At 33.5% G+C, this 25,699-nt stretch overlaps 2 protein-coding genes across 53 annotated transcripts in view; one reads left to right on the forward strand and one right to left on the reverse strand.

The window, feature by feature from the left end:
* The window catches only part of nkain2 (sodium/potassium transporting ATPase interacting 2), a 432,978-nt gene that overhangs the window by 367,399 nt on the left and 39,880 nt on the right, over nucleotides 1-25,699 (reverse strand). The gene's annotated exons all lie outside the window — the stretch shown is intronic.
* The window catches only part of trdn (triadin), a 94,545-nt gene that overhangs the window by 34,740 nt on the left and 34,106 nt on the right, over nucleotides 1-25,699 (forward strand). For 28 of the 50 annotated variants that reach the window (XM_087298478.1, XM_087298456.1, XM_087298457.1 and 25 more), the window contains 5 exons: nucleotides 3,260-3,286; nucleotides 10,356-10,382; nucleotides 13,537-15,012; nucleotides 17,979-18,029; nucleotides 19,005-19,106. In XM_087298478.1, the coding sequence (XP_087154604.1) occupies nucleotides 3,260-3,286; nucleotides 10,356-10,382; nucleotides 13,537-15,012; nucleotides 17,979-18,029; nucleotides 19,005-19,106 (1,683 nt within the window). The remainder of the gene's footprint in view (nucleotides 1-3,259; nucleotides 3,287-10,355; nucleotides 10,383-13,536; nucleotides 15,013-17,978; nucleotides 18,030-19,004; nucleotides 19,107-25,699) is intronic. The other 22 variants (XM_087298484.1, XM_087298504.1, XM_087298487.1 and 19 more) reach the window with 1 other exon arrangement.

Here is a 25,699-nt window from a genome sequence, read left to right on the forward strand (position 1 = left end):
GTTTGTTACATTGCACCTACATGTCAACTAATTCTCATTAGATTATTAGTAGACTGTTAGGTTGGGATTAAAGTTGGGGTTAGTGTAAGTTGACATGTACTTGCAAAGTTTTGTATTGTCAGTTAAATGTCTGTTGAAGGAGCGGTATCAACAGATATTAAGTAGACAGTGTACCAATACTCAAATGGACCATCAAAACAAAGTGCTACCTTTAGAAATTATATAAATAATAATAATAATAATATATAAAGAATTTTGCCTTCAACAGTAAATTTATATACTACTGGTCAAAAGTTTGGGGTCCGAATGATGTTACACAAACCAAGACAACACAGTTCTAATAAATTTTATTAAATGTTTTAAAATAAGCTTCTCCTGCTCACCAAGGCTGCATTTATTTAATTAAAAATACAGTACAAATTGTAACATTGTGAAATGTTATTGCGCTATAAAATACCTGTTAAAAAGCAGTTTATATTTTAATTTAATAATAAATTATTGTTTCAGTGATTTTAAAGATGAATTTTCAGCTTCATCACTCCAGTGTTCAGTCAAACGATCCTTCAGAAATCACTCTAATATTAATAATTATTGTTGTTATTAGTAGTATTGTAATTACTATTGAAGGTAATAACAAAAGCAGCTAACGACTGGAATATTCGTTTCATTTGAAACTACATAAAATAAGTAATAACTAAATATTTAATAAATATGTATTTAACCATTTTTACTTTTCTTTTACATTTAATAAATGCCGCCTTGATGAACAGAATAATTGCATTTAAATTATTAAATAAAATTATTAATAATAATTATAAAAAAAGACCCTTTGACTGGTAGGGTATTTTTTTTTATCCTGACCTTCACAAAAGGGCTAATGATATCGTCTTCAACTCCAAGTGTACATAAAATATTAACTTTAACATGAATTTATTGTTAAAAAATATAAGAAGTATAATTTTACTATTCATAAGTGGTAATTATAGGTGGTCCTTTCGTCATTTCATTGTCAGCTAAACAGCTCTTAAGGAAAATAAACTTTTTAAAATAAGAATAAAAAAAAATAGATTTTGTGGTTAAACCATGGTAACCAGTAATCAAAATGGTAGCTTAACAATGGTTTTGATTTGCAGTAAAAAATCTTTGCAGTGTGGTTAGACAAATAGCATTCAATACAATCAATACACCAATAAAACCTGGGTACAATTTAACCAGAGATTGAACCCACTCTCACTTAAACACAAAATACAATTGTCTTAAATACAAAATATATATATATATATATATATATATATATATATATATATATATATATATATATATATATATATATATATATTTATATATATATATATATATATATATATATATATATATATATATATATATATATATATATATATATATATATATATATATATATAATTAAAAAATAAAACAAGCCAATCATAAATAAAAAAAAATGTTATCTCTGTATGATCCTTGTCACTTCAAGGCCTCCACTGTAAACAATTAATAAATGAGCTCAAAACTTTTATTTTATTTTTGTAATTTCTTGGATAATTTATAGTCAAAAGTGACAACAAATAAAAAGAAACGTTTAATTGACTTAAAAAATGTAACCATTGTTTAAATAAGAAAAAAAAATGTTGCTTTTAGTTTTTTACCCTAAAAACAAAACATTTTATGAGTTTTTTTAAGGCAATCTCACAAGAACGTAACTTTTTGATTTAGCAGCTAATTAGAATGACTTTATCTTAACTAATCTTATTCATACATCTTTAGTATGATTTGTTTAAGCCCCAAATGATGATTGTGTTTAGGATAGTGGGTTAGAGGCTGTTTGTGCCTCATTGGCTTCCTTTATAACCACATTTTTTGATTGCAAAGCCTTGACTCCAAATAACCATGCATTTTTGATTGTTGGTGGCTTTCCCTGTCAGGATGAGGTACGATTTATTATTTTTACTGTTGACCATCAGTTGGCACCATTAACCCTTTAGATGGGCCAATGAAAAAATGTTTCTGGCTTTAATATGGAATTCTTTGGAGTAAAACAACAAATTATAGTGAGTGTGCATTAATACACTTACAATGTTTATGTTCTGAGAGCTGAGCTGCTTATTTTTTTATTTTCTCAAACATAATAAGGTAAGTGTGCAAAGGTCTCTCAAAAAAAAAAAAAAAAAAAAAAAGCCAGAAACTAAGCTTTTTTTTTTTTGCACTGTGATGAACAACAGTAAAAAAAAATTTTTTTACCTCTTCCCAGCAGATAAAGCCACCAGCAATAAATATAGCATGATTATATGGTGTCATGGCTTTGCAATCAAACCATTTTGTTATAATTGAAGTCAAAAGTGCAAAAACAGCCACCAACAAAACAAAAAAGTAGTGAATTTGCAAACAGTGCTGATTTTTTCCCTAAAATATTAATTCCCCAGCATTTCCCTAAAATGTGTCAAAATAAGATTTGCCATAAAAAATCCTTCCATTTTCTGAAACAGAGACAATTGTGGTTGAATAAAGCCTCAGAATCACACCAGATCACCACCTTAAAACATCCACAAGAGCACACAAGGGTTAATATTCCTACATGATTTCTAATTGTGTGGAAAAAAGTTCTTTAAAGCACAAATAAAACAAAAACTTGAGGGGCAACTACATGAATTTTTTTTATTTTTTTTTTTAGTTTTTATCTTAAAGTCTATTAGTTTGGCTTTGTTTTAAATCATTTTACTTTTGGTAGAGCACCACAGCTCTGTACAAAACCAGCAATAATTTATCCTCTTCATTCTAACCCAGATGGGTGTATTTACAGATCACACTGCAGAAAAACAGGCTCGCCAGATCAAATCGCTCGACAGTCAAACAAGCTGATTAATTAATCATTTTACTTTATTTACACATGTAAATGCATCACCAGTTATAAAGGTGGCTGCATAATTAACATTTTCTGAGTATTCTTGCATGCAAATGAAATGTGTGGGGGTGAAAGACGGAGGTTGCAAGAAAACACTTCTGCGTATGCATGTTTGTTTATGTGTGCGTGTGTGTGTTGATGCTGGCATGCCTTTTTTTTGCTTTCACAGAAGATCTTAAAGGCCAGAATAAAGTGCTGTGAATCGTACACAAGCCTTTTCCTCTCTTTGATCCACATTTATAATTTATTCAGCCCTCATCAATGTTTCAAAAGATCTATTTTGTAGGTTCTTCTCTAACACTCTTGTCTTTTGTATTCCTTCCTCCTTCACCAATTTAGGCGAGCGTCATTTTGTGAAGAAAAAAGGTTAGTATCAAACTCTGTCCTCCTTCACTTTCATTATACACAAATAAGAGACGCATTGGTTAAAAGGTAAAGGCAGACTCACATGGTATAAAGGCAAACCTGTGTTTTAAAAAAAATCATTATACACACTCTTCTTTTGAGATTAGGCCTACATATTTAAAAAAAAAAACTACATGTTATTTTTAGGCACCTACACTACAACTTAGGTACCTATACACTACAATTTATGAATTACACTTTTAAATTTTTTTTTTTTAAAATGAACTAATTAAAATTGTAGGGGGATTTGCTGCATAGATATTTTAGAGTTTATTACAACTTTTAACAAAAAATATGGGTTGAATTTCAGTTAAAATGGTAAATTTCAGTGAACTGTGCAGTAAGTTGCCTTACAATCCTAAGTTGTCAATGTTTTTTACATTTACATATAGTCATTTAGCAAACGATTTTGTCCAAAGGGACTTAAAATTGAGGAGGTATTCAGCAATTCAACAACAAGAGGCAATACATACAATAAGGTGGTTTTGGTATTATTCACCGGGGTTCAGGGGCCTCATGTATCAATGCTGCGTACGCACAAAAACTTTGCGATTGGGCAGCTGAAATGCCGGTTGCGCTGCCTTGATAAGAGCGGAGGGGTGCTGCTATACTGCCCTAACAAAGGGTTCCTCTAATACATCTGTGTCTCCCACAGACACAGATACTACTACAGACAGAAAAGTGTTGACTACAATTGGGGCAACTCTCTCCTCAAAGGGTGTTAGTTGAGCATTCCCTGTTCCCCCGTCTGTTCGGTCCACACTTTGACGTTGCACGGCTGTTCTCCTCTTAACCTGCACCTTTACATCGGACCATTTCTTTTTTAATTTGTTCACAGTGCGATGTTCAGACCCCACTGCGTTAACCACGTCAGCTTAACTCTCCCACTTTATTTATTTTTTTTTGTTTGTTTTGTCATTAATTCCGGAAAACAAACTTGCAAATAACACAGTTTTTCTCCGGTCTACCTCTGATAGGAGCACCTCCTATTTACATTCTGTGAAGTTTCTCTTCTTGCTTGCTTTTGCCATTCTTTTTTCACTTGGTTTTGCCAAAATTGAGTTATTACCATATTTATTAGGGGGAGGAGACAGAGAGGGGTTTTGTGCTCGTGCACGTGCGCTCAGTTTCACGTTAATTCAGGATGTACAAAGAGAATATGCGTGGGATTCTGCGTACGCAGTGTTTCATACATCTAAATTTTTTACTGCGTACGTACATTTACAGCTTTGTCCGTACGCAATGTTTTAGTATGAATTCAACGCAAGCATTTGTTCATGAGGCCCCAGATGTTTTGGGAAGAGATGGATTTTTAGTTGTCATTTGAAGGATAGTGAGTCTGCAGTCTGAGTTTGGAATCGAAAGGTCATTCAACCAGCGAGAAACATTGATTGAAATGGTTTTGGAAAATGACTTGTAGCCTCTCTGTGATTTTTTTAAACTGTGTTATATTAGATCCCAAAATATTTTGTCATTATTGATTGTAACAATTTTATCTCATTATTCACACCTGCTATTGCATTCATCTTATGATATGCACTACACAAAAAATAACAGACTAAAATATCAAAAAAGATTAAACTAAAAACAAAAAATAATTGTTTTGTAGACATGGTTTTAAAGAAATTTTCCTAGAAAGTTTAAGCTTATTGGTCCTCAACTAAAAGAAAAAAATATGCTGAAATAACAAAAGCAAACTCCACACTCTAACTTTAAGTACAACTTAACTGTCATTATCATTTAAAGTAGAAATGCAAGAAAATATGGAATTTTTGTCCGACACCGATAACCGATTTGAAGAGCGATAGCCGATATTAGCCAATAGAAATAAATAGTAAATTTTCTGCATGTTTGTAAACATTTACATTCAATAGCTGATTTTATTTTTAGAACGTTACCTCCAGAAAAGTTTGAACTGATCTCAGAACTTTATTAACCAACTATTTTTTAATATAAATAAAATTTAAAAATATTTCAATATGGCCACCAATAAAAAAGCATCCTTAATTCAAGGTCTCCTTATCACAGAAAACAACCTTAATAAATAAGTACTTAATCGTTTTTCTATCAAGAACCTTGCTTTAATCAACATTAAGCAAATCCTGCATTGTAGATTATATTTAGTCATATATCATTTACTCTGAATGTCCACAGTATAGAGCCGATTTAAAAAAATACAATTTCAAGAACTAGTGACATTTTCAATGTGAAAAAGTGACGTTTTCACTATCTATTGAATACACAGAAATAGAGTAGAGTAGATAATCAAGTACTAACAAGTAACTTATAACTAAGTGTTTGTCTCTATTTAACCGGTATTAGCGTAATAACAAAAAGAGAGTACATTATATAATAAGTACTAGTATTTAAGAATTAAGTATTACCTAATGAAAGGCACTAGACCCAAAAAATAAGTACTGATAATGTTCAGATTAATCTGTCTATCATTAACAATACCACATTCCAAGTCTCTTAAAGGGGACGTATACAGTATTATGCCAGTTTTTACAATATGTAAAATAAGTCTTTTATGTCCCTAAAATACGCATGTTTCAGCTCAAAATACCCCACAAATAATGTTTTGCAACTCTTTGAAGCTGCCCCTTTTGGGTTTTGATGCTGATTGTGCTATTTCGGTGACTGTCACTTTAAATTCAAATGAGATTGTGCATGCAGCCCTCTTCTTAAAAAGTGGAGCTAAAAATGCCTGTGTGTCAGCATAGTGGAAACAAGACTATATATGCTAATGAGTGAGATATCACTAATGGGTGGGATTTTCCCCATCTGATGATAGGTAAAATGTCAATCAAAGTGTTTCTGTAGACTAATTTTAGTATTAATACATGAATGCCATTAGAAGCTGGCTATTTTAGCAAGTGGTTACAACACAACTGTGTTTAAACCCGTTATAAAAGTGATTTTTGCATAATAGGTCCACTTTAAATTGCCTTGATTTCATTTTGATCCGCATTTTGAACTTCAGCAGATTGTCTTCACATAGTCAAAGTCTATTTTTCCCCCACTACTTGAGTTTTTTCCCATCTGACCTTGTAAGCTGCATGTCCTTTTTTTTCATGGTTTTCTGAAGCATTTATTAAAGTGGAGCACAACAGCACTTGGGTGTCAAGTGGTGTTTGGTGCAAATAGTCATATTCTGTCTGTCGTTTTGAAAACTGACACATTGCTGAACTAAATAAATATGCAAATCTCCTCACAAAATGCTACTCACATTAGGCCTGTGAGACTTTCAGCTGCTAATTGAAAGAGTATTAAAAGCAATATTTAAAAGGCATCACTTCAGGTGCCTATGAGGGGGAATATTTTGACAGGCTCCTGAAAAAAAAGTCTTAAATTAAAAAAAAAAAAAAAAAAGGAAGGAGCTGTGGGTTTTTGCTGGATTTGAAGGACCACGTTCAAATTAAAGGGTCCTGAAATGCCCCTCTTTCGGTTCAAGTCTACCCTGGAATTTTAAAAGGAAATGCATTATAATGGGCGTGGAGCACTGCAACCAGTGGGAGGATTGGGTGTCACCGGCAGAGCAGGGAAAAAAAAGAGGGGAGCGAACAACTGTTGTCAGTTGGCTCACATAAAGAAAGACAAACTGTGAGGAAACCAATTATCTTATAGTTTATAAAGATAAAATGCAAATAAATAAACAGTAATTTTATATCCTGCTACATTTGTTATTTGTAATTCCATATACACACAACCACAATTTATAATATCATACAGATAATCGTGTTTATATAAACACTATAAATGAGGCACTCCTCTTCTCCTCAATCACCGGGTCAGACACAGTGGATAGCCTATAGCAGTGCAGCAGGTCTCTTTCCCTATCTATTGCAACCATTTGCCCAGCCCTGTAATCTGAAGGATTTTAAGGCGAACACAACAGCACGGACATGGGCGATGTGTCTGAATAGTAACCAACTCAACTAATAAAAGATAAAGTCCGCCATTCTCCAATTCTCGTACAGCTCTCCTGACAAAAATGCTTGCTGCAAACCAACAGCTTTGCTATATCGACCCTACAGCATCACGCGGAAAACATGCAACAAACACCGTGGATCATGAAAACAATCACACACGACCCTTCATGAAAGGCTAAATACTGTGTGCCGCACGCAGAGTCCGTGGGCGCGATCTCACCCAGTCATTGGGTCTCACAGCTTGCCAGGTCTGCCTGCCTTTGGAAAGCACATGCTCTCATGAATAATAAGGAAGCAGGGTCTTCTCATAGGATAAGAAAACTCCACAATGAATAATAATGAGAAACCGATGTGTCACTTTACTAGCAAATTTGCGCTACCGATATCCGTACATACGTCACTAATTTGATTCTACACCAAAAATAGTTTTAAACTCTGAATATGAAATTAGCTGACAAAATTATCCAGTTTTCCCTGACAGGTACTACCGTTGTCCTAACTGATGCTCAACACACAAACACACCCACACACACAAACACTCCAGTCATCAAAACACCCTTGTGCTTTTTTCACAAATGTTTCTTATGTTTAACACAAACAATGTTTTGAATTAAAGTGATTAATTACTGAAGAAAGGGAGTAAACCCATTGTAACTTGGAACTTATGTTGACTTAACTTATTTTTTTTTATGTTTTTGAGTAAAGTCAATTAATTGCTTTGTAAATAAGCGAGTAAACCCACTGTTTTTAATGGAAAAGTCAATTAATCTGTATTAATTTCAATAAATTTTTTATTTTTTAAACAAAATGTTTTTAAAATCACACCTGAAACACAAACAAAATGTGTTTTTTTTTTTTTTTTTGAAGCAATAATACTGTAAAGTTAAAAATATCAGTTCATAATTGATATATCACAACCACAGTACAGGATTTTGCAATCAACCAATTTTAATTTATTTCAAAATTTGTTCTTATCCAATAGTCTGTAATGTGGATACATTTCTTAAAGTGTCAGACCCCAAAGGTTGCATGTTCAATTCAGGTGAAATATGAATACGAAAATTTAACAAGAGTAAATTACTCAAGGTATTGCAGCTTAAAACTGTAGTGTGTAAAATGCATATCCTACCCAACATCTCCTTTTGAGATTGATATAAGCCTTATGGATATGAAATGGCATCATAGTAAATAAATGATGAAACTATATTGATTGGGGGTAAACTATCCAATCGCTTTAGTACCGTGTCTCAACTGTGTAGGTTGGGTGTTAGTACTACTTAGTTACTGTAATTAAATGACTTATTCACTGAAATATAAAGTAAGAAACTATTTTTTTTTTTTGAGGTCATTTAATTACTTATACTAGCTGTATATGCTGTAAAAATGTAACATTTTTGCATAAATCAATTTAGAGAAGCATGCAGAGAAATTTAGGTAAACAAATATATTTTGCATTTATAGGTGTGTTTTGAGAATAAATCAATCAGAGTCTCATCTCCTATTCCCTTTAAGAGCCAGTTGCGTAGCGCCATGACAGCATTTGCTATTTACATGACGTAAAGTAAGTGGAAGTGGAAAAACTGAGCATTTCACTAGCAAGAAAACAGTTGAACAGAGCATCTGCAGCGCGAGAATGAGAGATAAGGCATCTCATAATTCTCTTTCACTTATGCTCTCGTGGATAGGGACACCTTGTACGCACAGACATCAATTAGCCTATAAATAATTAATTGCGTTTGTTAAGTGCAAAGATTTGTTTCAAAACTTTTTTTAAATTCAGTTCTAATTTCCAGCAAACGAATAAATGAACAATAATAACGAAGTGTGGTCAAAATACTGAGTTATGTCCTATTACACATGCTATGCCCCATATGGTCTAAAACCTGCAGGTGGACAAATCTAAGCTTGTTTTTAATAAAACAAATATAAATATGCATATAATAAATAATACTGCTAATATTAATAACATTACACAAAAGCAAATTGAATGAAATGATAAAGCCTCCCGAGATGAAGGATTCAAGGCAGTGGTTCTTAAATTTATGTAGGCTAGAAAATAATGTTTTATAATATTTTAATCCTTTATATTTATATCCTATATATATATCCTTAATATTTTAATTCTTTTTCATATGTAAAGATATTTGCGTATTGCTCTACATCTTGTGTATTAAGCAGAGTGTAAGCGAGGTGCACTCTGCGCCGGACTTTAGAACGGCTTTGTTCTGGTCTAAAGAACAGACTATTACAGTTTCTCAAAATAGCAACGCGCCAGCAACGTGCCAAAACACGCCTGCTTTTTAGACCAGAACGTCTATGGGCGCACATATGAGCGCAAAAGCATTTGCTATTTAAACAGCCTGGCGCAAAATGTCAAAACGACTCTTGTACCAAGCTGAAACTAGCAAATAACAATTGCGTCGCGCCCTGTGCCTCATTGCCCAGCGTATGATAGGGTCCCTTGTGTCTATTGCCTCTTCATGTTGAATCACTGAATGCCTCCTCATTCATAAGTTGCTCTGGACAAAAGCGTCTGCTAAAGGACTAAATGTAAATGAGATACAAATAGTTTGTTTGTTTTTTTTGCAGAGAATTACTGTGAAAAGCGCTTTACAAATAAAATTAAATAAAATGAAATCGAATTGAGTAATTCTGCTTGCTAACTAACAAAATGAATGTTTTTAAAATACTTACTAAATGCTTATCTAAAGGTCAGATTTGACTCAGATTTAAATAATTAAAATAGTTTAATGTATATATGCATTGAAATGTATAAAACTTTAAGTAGTATTGAGTCAAGTAATTAAATTCCTTATTAAGTATTTCAATTACTTCTCAGAACTAGTCATTCAATAAGTAATCTAAATACAGTTTTAATTATGTAATTAGTGATTAATTACTTTTTTTTTTACCTAACTAACCCAACACTGGTCTCAACACACTGATGAAGTATTAACCAGCATTTTCCTACACTATTAAAAAAGGAGATTTAGATAATTGCCTCATTCTTCACCACTCTATGCATTAAACCTCACATTAACTAAGTAACTTAATCAAGAGTTTTTTCTTATGTTATTCTCTGTCTCTCTCTCCTCCAGGAGAATTCCTGCCACCAAGGAAAAAAGGTTAGCGTCTTGGAGAGCGCTTGATGAGATTGCATTCATTAGGGAATACATAAACCATCAGCATAACAGATAACGGTTTGCTTGAATCTGTAATTAACGCATTTATATTACGGCTGCATTAGGAGGGCAAGCATTAGAGTATTTTATGGAGAATGGGCATTATGTTTGTCATTGATTGCGATTTTACATTTGGAGCCATTCATAATCATTTCCCTTTGTTTTCACACGCACTAATTGTGCTCCCCGTGCTAATCAAGCTGCATGTATTTGTCCATTAACATCTTCATGGAATCATCATTAAGCCGTCTCCGAATGGTAAAGCTATTGCAGAAAGCATCTAAACACCATTATCACTTTTAGCTAATGCAAATGTTTGTGAATGAAAATAGCTCTGCATATGCACGTAATAAAAGTCTGGATTTGATTATATGGGTGACGCATTTGCTGTCATTTGTTACATTAAGACTTAAGGGAGCTTTGCAAGCCTCTTGTTTTGCTATAAAGGCGAAGTACTGTACGTAATTACTGACACAAGGAGACCTAAGAGACCAGGAAATTAGCTGTAAGCGTTTAAGACGTATAGACATTGTCAATGGGAGAGTATGATAAACCATAATTATAGTTCTTTGAGGGTGCCATTCTGTTTTGCTTATTTTGTTTTCTATTGAAGCAAAAAATAATAATAATAAAAGCAGGGATGACATTTTTTGTGTATGAGTAAAACCCAGAAATAAGTTAGCATTTTAGAACTTCAACTTCCATCACGCTGAAGACAAAGTGCTTTAATGGATTTTTGAATAAATGTCAAGAAACAAGGTCTGTAGTAAATAAAAACCTACAGAATTATAATTAATAGAAATCAGAACTATTAAGGCTTGTTTATCTTGTTTATCTAACTCAAACTTTTAGAAAATTCTTATTTATTAGCATTAATTTGAAAGACTAAAATAGTTGCTGCAAGCTGTGGTGACAGATGTCATAATAAACTTTGTTGGTTAGTTTTTGCACACAAATGTTTGAAACTTTTCTTGCTCAGTCACAGCCAGAAACACATGAATATGCTAAACATTCACTCTAAACTTAGCAGTCACACTATAAATACTTTTAAAGGGATTAGTTAACAAATAAGTAAACCTAATGCCTTAATTTTTAGGCAAATAAACTGTGCGCATAATAAAAAAAAAAAAATACGCTGTCAACCTAACAGTTTCATGTTACAATGGGTTTACTCAAGTTTTTAAAGTCAGCTTGTTACTTTTATGGCAACTGGTTTACTTACTTTTTAAAAAGTAAAATAACTAAATGCTGTTACAGTAAAGATTATTTGTATTTAATTATTTACACAGAACTGATCAAAGTTATGCCAAATATATATATATATATATATATATATATATATATATATATATATATATATATATATATATATATATATATATATATATATATATATATATATATATATTTATTTATTTTTGCGTTGAAATGTGGATATTTAGACTAGAAACAAGAAAAAATGAGAGTAAGTATATATTTCTTACTCTCATTTTTCCTTGTTTCTAGTCTAAATATCCACATTTCAACGCAAAAAACAAGATTATTTTACATCCCACATTGACAGATAATTTTGCTTGTTTTAAGGACAAACTCTTAATTTTGACAATATTTTTACAGTTTTTACTCAATCTAAGACTTTTTAGATATTTAGTCTAGAAATAAGACATGGCAAAGTAAGGAAACCAAAATTTGCATTGTGGTTATGCAATTTCAGTACCTGAATACTGTTAAGACCCCAAAGAAACCCATCAAGTAGTGCTTTTCAAACTATCTTGTGCAACTTGTAAAATTTATTGTAGAAAAATAAAATAATGAAATATCAGATTTTTCCAATATCGGGCAGCTCTAGATCCAGCTGTACAAAATTTGAGCACTTGGTAGAGGCTTTGGAACACAATTTACAGTCTATTCAAGACACACATTTTACTAATACAAACTACTTAATTAAAATGAGTTTAAACAACAAAATTCGTAAGTTTTTTCGGTACAGCTTAAGTGTTTTATGTTCAATCCACTTAAATTTGTAAAAAGACTGTGTTAATTTAAACGATTTGTGTTGGGACAATTGTGTGTTTTTACAGTGTTGCACAATGTTTTCATTGTTGTCTTTTATTAGTAAAGCGGATAAACCACGAGTATTATTTATATTATTTATTAAATTTGCCATTAAATGTATTTTATTAATGTCAACCCAAACCCTAAAGCGAACCGTCACAGTAATGTAAAAACAGATCTGGAACTGGAGTCTTCTATTAGTAAAGCTGATTAACCACGAAAATTATTTTTATTTTTTATTAAATTTTCCATTAATCTACCCCTACCTTCACAGTAATGTAAAAATATATCTGGATCTGGAGTCTTCTCTATTAGAACAGCTGATTAACCATGTGGATGTATGATAACAACCTTCTGAGCCTATACTAGTAGGTGCAGAAGGCCCCTACTGGCCCATATCTATCAGCTGATAACCACTGATAATACCCATTCAATCGAGTTATAACATTTGAAGCGTGTGGGTTGGAGGACAGGTTGGTTTATCAATGAGATAATCCTGAATGATTAACTTGAATCCATTAGGAATCTCTTTTGAATTTACAGTTTTTTTCACCCATTATTATTTACCAAATTCTTTGTAACCATTGGCATGTCTCCTGAGCATGCAACTACACTAAAAATATGAATAATTGGATTTGCAATTTTTGTTTTAAAGGTATGTGGTTGCAAACAACCTATATGGGCTGAATTTAAACAAACAAAGTTAATAAAAAAATACATAAAATTTAATTTGTTTGTTTAAATTCAGCTCATATTAATAGTTTGCAACCTCTTACCTAATTAAGTACTGTACTAAAAAAATTTGTAAATCCAATGATTCATTTTTTTAGTGCATCTAATAGCACTGTAAAGGCATGCTGTCACTGTAAAATACATAGTATTATTCATTATGTACGGTACGTCTAATTATATGTTATGCGCTGGCTTGTGCATGTCAAGCCAAATAATATTTGTCTGCTGTCAAATGCTGTGAGGCTGTGCGCTTGGCCCAACAACACCACACAGAGCCTTCACTGACACTTCTGACAACCTAATAATATAGTTACAGAAATATGGGCCAAGGAGATGCTAGAAGAGGAAGGGGAATACTTGGAGGACGAAGAGGAGGAGGAAGAGGAGGAGATGGATACTGATGAAGAGGAAGAAGACTATGAGGAAGAAGAGGAAGAATATGACGAGGAGCTCGAGGAGGAGGAAGAAGAGGAGGAGGAGCTTGAGGAAGAAGAGGAGGAGGAGCTTGAGGAGGAAGAGGAGAAAGAGCTTGAGGAAGAAGAAGAGGATGAGGAGGATGAAGAGGAGAAAGAGGAACCTGGGGTGAAGGTGGTGGAGGAGAAGGAGGAGGAAGATGAAGAGGAGGCAAAAGAAGAGAAGGAGAAAAAAGAGGAGGAGGAAGATGAAGAGGAAGCTGAAGCAGAAGAGGAGGAAGATGAAGAAGCAGCAACAGAAATTGCTGCTAAGGAAAAGAAGAAAGAGGAAGCTGGAGCAAAGGAGGAGGATGAAGATGAAGAAGAGGGAAAAGAAGAAAAGTCTGAGGAAAAGGAGGAAGAGGAACCTGAAGCAATGGAGGAGGATGAAGAGAAAGAGGAGGCTGAGAAAAAGGAGAAACAGGAAGCTGGAGCAGAGGAGGAAGATGAAGATGAAGAGGAGGCTAAGGAAATGGAGGGAGATGAAGCTGAAACAAGCAAAGAAGAAGCTCCTGAGGATGAAGAAGAAAAGGAGGAAGAAGAACCTGAAACAGACAAGGAAGAAGCTCCAGAGGATGAAGAAGGAAAGGAGGAAGAGGAAGATGAAAAGGAGGAAGCTGCTTCTGCTGCACCCGAAAAGAAAGCTGCTCCGATCCCTGCAGCTCCTAAAGAAGCTGAGGAAGCTGATGAAGAGGATGATGACAAAGATGCTGAAGCTCAAGAAGAACCACCAGCTGGTAAAGTCACTCCAGCTGAAACAGACGAAACAGAGACACCTATCGCGGTGACTCCTACTACGGACGATGACCAAAAAGATGACCAAATTGAGAAGAAAGAGGATGACGATGATGTCCAAGATGCTGGTATCGCCATTGCTCTTGGTATTGTAGCTGAGGTTGAAGAACAAGCAAATGGTGAGGAACCTATAATTAAAGCTGATGGTGATGCAGCAATATTAACAGCTGTAGAGGAGAGCGCTGCTAAAGCTGACGACTCACAAGATAGCTTAAGCACTGCTGGTATCGCATCCGATGATGATGATGACGATGATGATGAGATAGCTAAAGAGTTAGAAGATGAGACTGGTGTTGGCCTGAAAGATGCTGACTCTGAAAAAGATACACCAAGTCAAGGTGAGGGTGTTATTGAGGAACCTGATGATGGTGTTGCAGATAAGAAAGAGGCAAATAAGGAAAGAGAGGATCAGATAAATGCTGAGGATGAAGATGATGATGATGATGCTGATCTAGTAACAGCACCTGTAGTTAGTCCTGAAGCAGGTGGAGATGAGAAAGCTGTGGTGGCCGATGAAGATGGCTCTTCACCAGAGAAAGGTATACAATACCTGATTAGTTAATAATGGTAATTAGTCTGAATTTTTTTTTTTTTTTTTTAATGTAAAGATGAATCCATGTCATGTAATACAGCATACAGTGATCTTAGTAGTGGGAATCAAGAAAAAGAGTTAAGTTCTGTAGATTTAAAGTACTCAAACTCATACCAAAACCCTTGGTCAGAATGTCCTGGACTTTTTATTTCTGTGGAACTGCAGCAATTTTACTGAACCTAGATCTGGAAAGACTTGTGTAGTTGAGTAGACTCCCAAATGAATGACTCAGAGATTTTATTTAGTGTATCAAAGCATACTGTGCAACCCCTTTAAATCTCAAAGAATTACTCACAGTCAGTTTTAGTCAATAAAAGCATAATGCACTGCCAACATAGTCAAACTGGTTGGTTCTTTATAGAGAATCAAAAAGACATGCTGAACATACTTCTGAAGAAATGACTCCAAGTCTATTCTTATTGAAACATAAGACACAACCAGACTAGTCTGATTTCCCAAAGGAATGACTCTGCGTTAATGGCCATCCACAAGTCTTTGAAAGCAATGGAGAATGTAATACTAGGAAAATGAATAGGCTACTCAAAAAAAAAAAAAAAAACTATAAGCCAAGTACTCGAAATATTTGATTTTTAAAAATGTTTTGGTTTTATATATGTGTAACATTATAGGCCAAATATGCTCATATTTCTCTGTCAAGTTACTTTTACTTAATATACTTATTTCACACAAAAATATCATATTTTACTCACCCTTCACTTGTTCCAAACCTGATCGAGTTTGTTTCCACTGTTCAACCCAAAAGAAGAGAGATAATTTAAATAGACCTCAAAACTGGTAACCACTAACTTCTTAAGTAGGAAAAACAAATACTACGGAAGTCAGTGGCTACAGGTTTTCAGCTCTCTGTAAAATAACTACTTTTGTGTTGAACAGAAGAAAGAAACTTATGCTTTTTTTAAAGGGTGAAATATATTTTTAAAGAGAGATGAACTCCTGAAACCATTGTCTTAAGTATAAAAACAAACACTATGGAAGTCAACGTAACAGGTTTTTAGCTCTCTGTAAAATATCTACCTTTGTGTTGAACAGAGGAAAGAAACTTAAGGTTATTTTAAAGAGATATTTAAAAGATATTTTAAAGAGAGATGAAAACCTGTAACCATTTACTTCTAAAGTAGGAAAAACAAATACTATAAAAGTCAATGGTTACAGGTTTTCAGCTCTCTCTTTTGTGCTTAACAAAAGAAAAACAAACCATAAAGCTTTAAAACCACTTGAGGAGTACAATTTCATTTTGGGGAGAATGTTCCCTTTAAAGTAACATCTCACTTTTTAAAAAATATGCTCATTTTACAATTCTAGAGTTAAACAGCTGCAATGATATCATGCCACACATGTAAGTAGTCGCCAGCTACTGTAGGTATCTAGGTAAAGGCAATATCATTAACCCAGAATAGGAATCTCAACCATACACAACATATAAACTAAGTACATGATGTATCTAGAGAAGAGTCTAAACTTTTTTTTTTTTTTTAAGTACAATGCAATTGGTCTAATCCGATTCAATGATCTATGCTAAGCTAAGCTAAAAGTGCTCAGGGAATCGGTTGAATGAATTCATAAATGGCAAAACTCAACTGTTTAACTACTTATGTTACAAATATATATTTTAGAATAGTGTAGTGTTCCTTTAAGAGCAATATTGTGTATACTTAAGATACACATTTCAGACAGCTACACAAAAAGTAGACTGACTTATTTTAAAAAGTATACGAATAAAACACTTGAATAAACTTTTCTTTAGTAAAGGTAATGCAATATGATTTCTTTCTAATTCTCATATTTAATTGCTGTCATTTATCTTGGAAATATTTATAAAATCTTTATATACTCAATATATGTCTTTTTTCTTGTTTCTTTTAACTAACAATAATCATTTAGACTTATGGTCACACAAACACAGATTAACATACATATCCGAATGCGCTGGCAGGAAAGGAGCACGTTTGAGTTAGTGATTGAAGTCTAATTCATGCTGGGTGGATCAAAGCACAGCAGCTGGTGCATTGCTGCTCAGCTGCCAGTGAAACGGTTCGAATCCATGAGAGACTGCTTTCATGTTAGCTGTCACAGGGCGCACGTCTCTAAAGGGGTCATTCAAGGGCATCAAAGTTCTGGCCGATCAATGAAAACATGAAAACACAGATTAAGCCAAATGAAGATCGAGCAAATCTAGGGAATATAGACAAGAATTAGCTGGTGAAGAGGCGACAAAGGAGCTCAGTGGTTAGCACTGTCACCCCACAGCAAGAAGGTCGCTGGTTCGAGTCTCTGCTGGGTCAGTTGGCATTTCAGTGTGGAGTTCGAGACATGCGATATGAGTGAATTGAATAAACTAAATTGGCCGAAGTGTATGTGTGTGAATGAGAGTGTATGGGTGTTTCCAAGTTGGGTTGCAGCTGGAAGGGCATCCGCTGTGTAAAACATATGCTGAATAAGTAAGCAGTTCATTCCGCTGTGGCGACCGCTGATGAATAAAGAGACTAAGCCAAAGAAAAATGAATGAATGACTTAGCTGGAGACTGTAATGTATGCTGCGGATAACATATGCTTATAACAAAGAGCAGCTTGAGTTTACCTTGCTAACTTAATTTAGCTTATTTGTCGATTCACTCAGCGCAAAACTAAACCACCTGTTTCTGCTCCTAACCCGCCGCTGATGCTGCTATAATGAATTCTGAAGGATCGTCCCAGTACAAATGAAAAAACGATTTTGCATGCTAATTAAATCTGATTATAGCTCTATGTCAGACACTAATGCAATCTACCCATCGACAGAGGAAAAAGTTGAGCTTCTGCAAAAACTGCTTGGCAAAGTGATAAAATAATAGGTTAAATAAATTGTTGACCATTACGGCATTGTGTGTGTAACTCATCTATGTGATACAACAGCTCCTGAAGCCAAAGACACTGATGAAGTAGACACAGAAGAAATGGCTGAAGGTATCGTCTATTTTCAAAATGTTCAGTGTGAAAATCACTGTCATCCTACACTGAAAAAATGATTCATTGGATTTGCTATTTTTTTAAGGGATGGTCCACTTAGCACAATTGTAATGTAATGTAGATGTGTGAACATAAACAACATCTCTGAATGTAACATGCTCAAAGTTCAATGCAAAGGAAGACAAAGCCTACAGCGAACAAAGTTTCGGGACTACAAAAAAATACATACAGCTTAATGAAGTCATAAACCCCTCAGGCTATTCACATTTACCATGCGCTTCGAAGGGTGTGGCCATAAGCACTGTAATGTAGCAGAGAAAGCAAAAATGCCGTCCAAACACTGCTATTTCCACAGAGCTTGCACTGTTTCTGTATTTGGGTTTTTAAAGGACACGACACAAAAAAAAGAAGTGCTTACAACTTAATTATAATTATGTTCCAGAGAATTATAAAAAAGACATAGCTAGCATTTGACAAAGGAGAACGTCCAGAATCTCTATCAGTTCAGTGCTGGATTTGGCTAAAAACTCCATTATAGCATAATACCATAATAGCAGAAGCTGATATTTGATAATACGATACTTGAAAAAATAAACATTTTTCTACAAATGGAGCATGAGCACACATTGCTTTGCACCCTATAAACACAGTCAAGTCCTAAAAATTCACTCTTGGTCACCCTTTTAAGGTAACTGGTTACAAACAAATATGAGCTGACGTTATACAAACAAATTAAGTTGAGCATTACTAAATTTAATTAGCTTAAATTCATCCCATATAAATAGTTTGCAATCCCTTACCTTAAAAAATTGTAAATCTAATAAATCTTCTTTTCAGCATTCTAGAAAATGCAGAAAGAAGAAAAAAATATATATTTTTAATAACTGAATTTTAATGGTTACCGAAGATGAAAAATCACAAAGACTTCTCTGTTCGGCGAAACTTTTAAATATGTGTTCTTTTCTTTCAAAGACATAAAAACCCTGAAAGAGGAGGAGAAAGATGAAAAGGAAGAAAGTGCAGAGCGAGAGGAAATTGCAGAAAAAGCAGCAGAACCAGAACCAGTCGCTAAGGGTAAGAGACATGGAAACAGCATGATAAAACGGACCAAAATTAAAATAAGAAAATAGCTTTATCACTAATGAGGTGTATGGTTATTGATGGTGGATGAGAGGTGTTGTACAGCATGTAGAATTGTGGGGATGGTGGATGAGGGGAGAAGAGTCTATGAATGAGCGTGTGGTTGAGAATATGAGGGCTGAACAGAGCCTTAGGCCTCAAACTTTGATCTCCAAAGACTTCCTTATGGCTCATTTTTCCATCTACTTCACAATATTATAGGATGCTGCTGCTGCTATGTGTCTAGTGCTTGATGTTCTGCTCTGGTCTCTGCTGTAAAAAGACAAAAGACAAAAAAAGAAAGGTGTGCTAAAACTTTTAAATCAATAGACTGAAAAGTTTTCACCTGTTTTGTTAAAGTGATCATGTATTTAAAAGTATGTTTGTATTTTTTTTTATTAAATACATTTTAATATACACTCACCGGCCACTTTATAAGGTACAACTGCTTGTTAACGCAAATTTCTAATGAGCCAATCACATGGCAGCAACTTGATGCATTTAAGCATGTAGACATGGTCAAGACGATCTGCTGCAGTTCAAAGCGAGCATCAGAATGGGGAAGAAAGGTGATGTAAGTGACTTTGAATGTAGCATGGCTGTTGGTGCCAGATGGGCTGGTCTGAGTATTTCACAAACTGCTGATCTACTGAGATTTTCACGCACAACCATCTCTAGCCTTTACAGAGAATAGTCAGAAAAAGAGAGATATCCAGTAAGTGGCAGTTCTGTGGACAGTCTGAATCATCTCAGATGGGTTTCTTGAACATGATAATGAGCTCGCTGTATTTAAATGGCCTCCACAGTCATCAGAACTCAACCCAATAGAGCACCTTTGGCATATGGTGGCACGTGAGATTCGCATCATGGATGAGCAGTCGACAAATATGCAGCAACAGCGTGATTCTATCCAACCCAGTACTAGTAAGGTGTACCTAATAAAGTGGACAGTTAATGTATTCAGAAACCCATTCAGATTTAAAGTTAATTTATTTTAATAAACTTTTTATTTAATACAGTATACAGGCCTAGAGAGCAGACCTGAAATATTTTTGACGTAATTCCCCATACATTAAAATACAAAATACTAATTATTTATTAATTTTCATTTATTCAAAATAATTATTTTAATAGCATATTATAGATTGAAAAAAAATTTATTATAATGTTTACTATTCAATTCAATTCAGCTTTATTTGTATAGCGCTTTTACAAAGTAGATTGTGTCAAAGCAGCTTCACATAAATGATCATAGTAACTGGAACAGTGTAGTTCAGTTTTTAGTGTTCAAGTTCAGTTCAGTTTAGCTTAGCTCAGTTCAGTGTGATATGAAATATGAAATATATGTGACTATGAAAGCATTGAAAAAATAAAAGTTGGCAGGGGAAAAAGGAGATACTAGTATAAGCCTCTATAAGTGTACAGTATCTCGCTGAACACTCAGAAAATAATAAATAATGCACAGAAAGCAAAAAAAGGTGTAACCTCTGCAATGTAATAATGAACATTAAATAAAAGCACAAGAATCTCTGTAATAAGATTTTCTCCAGTGAGATGTATCCCCTCCCTTTCCAATTATTCCTGCTATTTGATTTATTGATATGGTGTTGAACTAGATTTTTTTCTGAATTCCTCCTGAGGGCAAAAGATCCTGCTGGGTATCAGATTAAAATCTGGAGAGGAGATTGGGGATAAAGCGATGTGTGTATTGCGAGATGGAAACCTAATCCTGTGCAGAGACAGTGTATGACACAGCAGTATCACAGCAGACTCAGAGCTGAGATGAGTTCAGAGAAAGGCTGCTTCTTCAGTCTGGGAAGAGAAGAATGAGGTGTACATAACAGTAAAATATGGCCAGACTGAGGCTTACATGGTGACACAGCACTAGACGTACACAGAAAGTTTCAAATGCATTCGGTGAAGGAGAAAAGGTCAAAAAGTATGCTCAACCAACCTGTAACAACATCAAGATAGTTTACATGCATTGTAGGGATACAAATCCAGTGTTAGTTTGTAATGGAAGCATTCAGATTAATAAAACGTGTCGTATATTATAATACTTTGTGTTGTCATTTTGGTGGTCAAAAGGACATCAATGTGTGGAGGTCAAATGGATGTCAAGATTCTGATGTAAAATCGATTAGCATTGATAAGCATGTTCTACACTAGTGTTTCTCAAACATGTTACTAAAGGACTACCAGTTCTGCATATTTTCCATGTCTCCTTAACCAAATACAACTGATTCAGATCATAAGCTCATTAGCAGAGACTGAAAACCTGTAATGGTGTGACAAGAGAGATATCCACACATACAGTGTTGCTGGTTTTCCAGGAATGTGGTTGAGAAACACTGTTCTACAAAGCCTAGCAAACACAAACTGCATTTAAAACAACATAAAAATACACAATAAAAATGTTAAGCGATTTGATATCAAAACAACATCAAATTGACATCTAAAATTGGTGTCAAAAACATATAAAAAATGTCAATTTAATGTAATTTTAACAGCAATATAGTTTACATGCATTATAGGGAAACAAAATTCAGTGTTAGTGATTGAAGTGTGCAGATTAATAAAACTTTCATATATCATAATAATTTTTGTGTCGTTATTTTGGTGGTCAAAAGGACATCAATGTGTGGATGTCATATGGACATCTATATTTTGATATAAAATTTATCATGAGGCTCTACACAGCCTAGTAGACAAAAATGGTATTTAAAACAACATAAAAATACACTATAAAAATGTCAATCAATTTGATATCAAAACAACATTAAATTGACATCTAAAATTGGTGTCAAAAACACATTAAAAATGTCAATTTGATGCAATTTTAACAACAATATAGTTTACATACATTTTAGGGAAACAAAATCCAGTTTTAGTAATTGATGTCTGCAGATTAATAAAATGTTTTATATATTACAACACTTTTTGTGTAGTTATTTTGGTGGTCAAAAGGACATCAATGTGTGGATGTCAAATGGACATCTATATTTTGATATAAAATTAATCAGAACAGTATGTTCTACACAACCTAACATGCAAAAACTACATTAAAAACTACATAAAACTACAAAAAATGTAAATGGATTTGTTGTCAACTACCTTGATGCCAAAATAACATCAAATTGACATCTAACATTGGTGTTAAAAAGACATAAAAATGTCAATGTTATGTAATTCTAAAATCAATATAGTACATGCATTGTAGGGAAACAAAATCCAGTGATAATTTGTGATTAAATCTTGCAGATAAATAAAACTTTTCAAATAATACTTTGTGTTGTTGTATTGGTGATCAAAACACATCAATGTGTAGATGTCAAATGGACGTCTATATTTTGATATAAAATTGATTAGTATGTTCTATACAGCCTAGCAGGCAAAAACGAAATTTAAAACAACACAAAAGTACACAATCAAAATGTAAATGGATTTGCTGTTATCTAACTACCTTGATGTGAAAACAACATCAAATTGACATCTGACAATGGTGTGAGAAAACACACATAAAAAAATGTCAATTTGATGTCATTTTAACATTAAGCTAATTTACATGCATTGTAAGGATACAAAATCCAGTGTTAATTTGTAATTTTGTTATTTTGTAAAATTTGTTAATTTGTTAATTAAGTTTTCAGATAATAAAATGTTTCATATATTATAATACTTTTTGAGTTGTTATTTTTGGTGGTCAAACGGATATCAATGTGTGGAGGTCAATTAGACGTCAAGATTTTGATATACATTTGATTAGCGTCGATTAGTATGTACTACACAGTCTAGCAGGCAAAAACGACATTGAAAACAAAAATAAACAACAAAATGTAAATCGATTTGTTGTCAACTGACTTCCTTAATATCAAAACAACATCTAATTCGCATCTAACATTGGCGTCAAAAAACACATCAAAAATGTCAACTTGATGTCATTTTAACATCAATATAGTTTATATGCATTGTAGGGATAAATAACAAGTTAATTAAATATTTTTTGGGCGGCAAGGTGGCTTAGTGGTTATCACTGTCACCTCATAGCAAGAAGGTCACTGGTTCGTGCCCCGGCTGGGCCAGTTGGCATTTCTGTGTGGAGTTTGCCTGTTCTCCCTGTGTTTGCATGGGTTTCCTTCAGGTGCTCTGGTTTCCCCCACAGTCCCAAGACCTGCGCTATAGGTGAAATTAATAAGCTAAATTGGCCTTTGTGTATGTGTGTGAATGCGGGATTGTATCGGTGTTTCCCAGTGCTGGGTTGCGGCTGGAAGGGCGATTCATTCCGCTGTGGCAACCCCTAATTAATAAAGGGACTAAGCCGAAGAAAAGAGAATGAATACAACATTTCTAATATGATAATACTTTTTGTTTCATTATTTATTTATTAATTATTAATTATTTGTTAATAGCGTGAATTGCAAATTAAAACAAAATGTGACCAAAAGTTTTCTGATTTAAACATTTAGACAATGATTTGACGTTAACCTTGACTAAGTTTACTTTTCTAGTTAGGTCTGTCACTTCACCTAGAATGACTTTGCAGCAGCAGATTGATTTGTATTCAGTCTTCTGCTGTTTGTGCAATAGAACATATTAAAAATGTATGTCAAGTTTGTGGCAATTTATACGCACTGAATTTAAAATGGCTCAAGCAGATCTCAAGCTGACCACTGCTTTTATGAACCGAAGTCATTCCTTTGTGATTCTGCCTTGACTTCTGTTTAAACATAGCGTACCCTCTCCATTTGCTCACTTTGTGTTATAGTACAGCAGCTCTAATGTATGATTTGTCTTCAATGACAGAGTTGTTGCTCTGCTTGTTCAAGGTGATAGAACTCCTATCAGATAGATATGTTAAAGTTAAAATGCTATAACATTAAGCAGTGCTAGCAATGTGCTAAAAATGCTAGTAACATAATAAAAATGCAAGCAATATGCTAAAAACGTTAGCATCTTGCTAGCATTTTCTTCCTCTATCCATGCTATAAATGTGCTAAAACATTGAAGCAACTATATGGTAAATATATATGCTAGCAACTTGTTACAGAAGAAAGAAAATCAGACATGTTCTTAAAAAATGATTGGCTCAGCAATTCTTAACTGTGCAACATGCGATGTTAAAACAAAGTTAACAACTATGCAACCAGTTTGCTAAAAACATGCTAACAGCTTAGCATCTGTAACTATTTTAAACTTCAACATTCTAAACTAAAATTGTCGTGTCAACATCAATGTGTGCCTCATCCAATTAGCTTTCATCTTAGAACAAAAAATATGTAGATTTTAAAAAAAGCTGTAAAACATTTAGCAAGTTGCTAGAAAATCAGGAACATATTAAAACATGATAGCAGTGTGGTATAAAGATTAGCGTATTTATGTCAAACAAGTAAATCAAGGCTAATAAATGCTAGCAACTTGTTACACATTTAAAAAAAAGTCAAAACTGTTTTAAAATCCTCTGGCTAGTGGAAAATGCCAGTATATTGAAACATGCTAGCAATATGGTAAATACTATTGTTATCAACGTTTTTTCAAACATGCTATAAATGTGCTAAACATGTAAACAACTAAATAAAAGCAAATAAATATTAACAAATTGTTACACATAAAAAATAGTCATTCAAAAATGTGCTTAAATCAACTGGCTAGTGAAAAAATAGCCTAGGACATGCTATAGCATCATGTTAAAATGACTTTGTTTACATTTATGCTACCAATTAAAAAAAAACATGCTAACAGCTTAGCAATTACTCTTTTACAATCTAAAACAGATTTGTCATGTCAACATCAATGTTTGCCTCATCAAATTAGCTTTCACTATAACAAAAATATGTAGATGTTAAAAATATTATAAAACATTTAGCAATTTGTTAGCAGTGTGCTAGAAATGCCAGTACAATATTAAAACATGCTAGCAATATGGTAAACATTATTGTTATCCACATTTTTTTTAAACATGCTATAACGCCCAGGACATCTTAACTACTTGTTAATGCTTAAAATGTGCTAAAAATGCTAGCATCATGTTAAAACATAACTGTAAGTTACTTAAATATTAAAATAACCATGCTAACAATTTACTAAAACATGCTAGCAACTAAGCACTCTATGTTTTCCTCACCAAACTAGCATTTATCTTATTGCAAAAAAGGGTACAGTTCATCATGATGCTTAAATAATAATAATGGCAATATGATTTTATTGTAACATGCTATAATTGTGCTACAACATGTAAACTACCAAATTAAGGCTAAAAAATGCTAGCATCTTCTTACACATAAAACAAGTAAAACATTTTCTAAAATCAACTAACTCGTGAAAAATAGCCTTGGACACATTACTTGTTAATGCTTAAACCATGTTAAAATGCTAACATCATGGTAAAACATTAAGTTAATACTTATGCTACTTATTTGCTAAAACATACTTAAAGCAAATCAGTAACTATTTCAAACTTTAACATTCTAAAACTTTTTCATGTCAACATCAATGTTTGCCTCATCAAATTAGCTTTCATCTCATAACAAAAATATCTAGATGTTTAAAAA

The sequence above is a fragment of the Danio rerio genome, chromosome 20 (assembly GCF_052040795.2).
Source record: "Danio rerio strain M-AB ecotype USA chromosome 20, GRCz13ab, whole genome shotgun sequence".
NCBI lineage: Eukaryota > Metazoa > Chordata > Actinopteri > Cypriniformes > Danionidae > Danio > Danio rerio.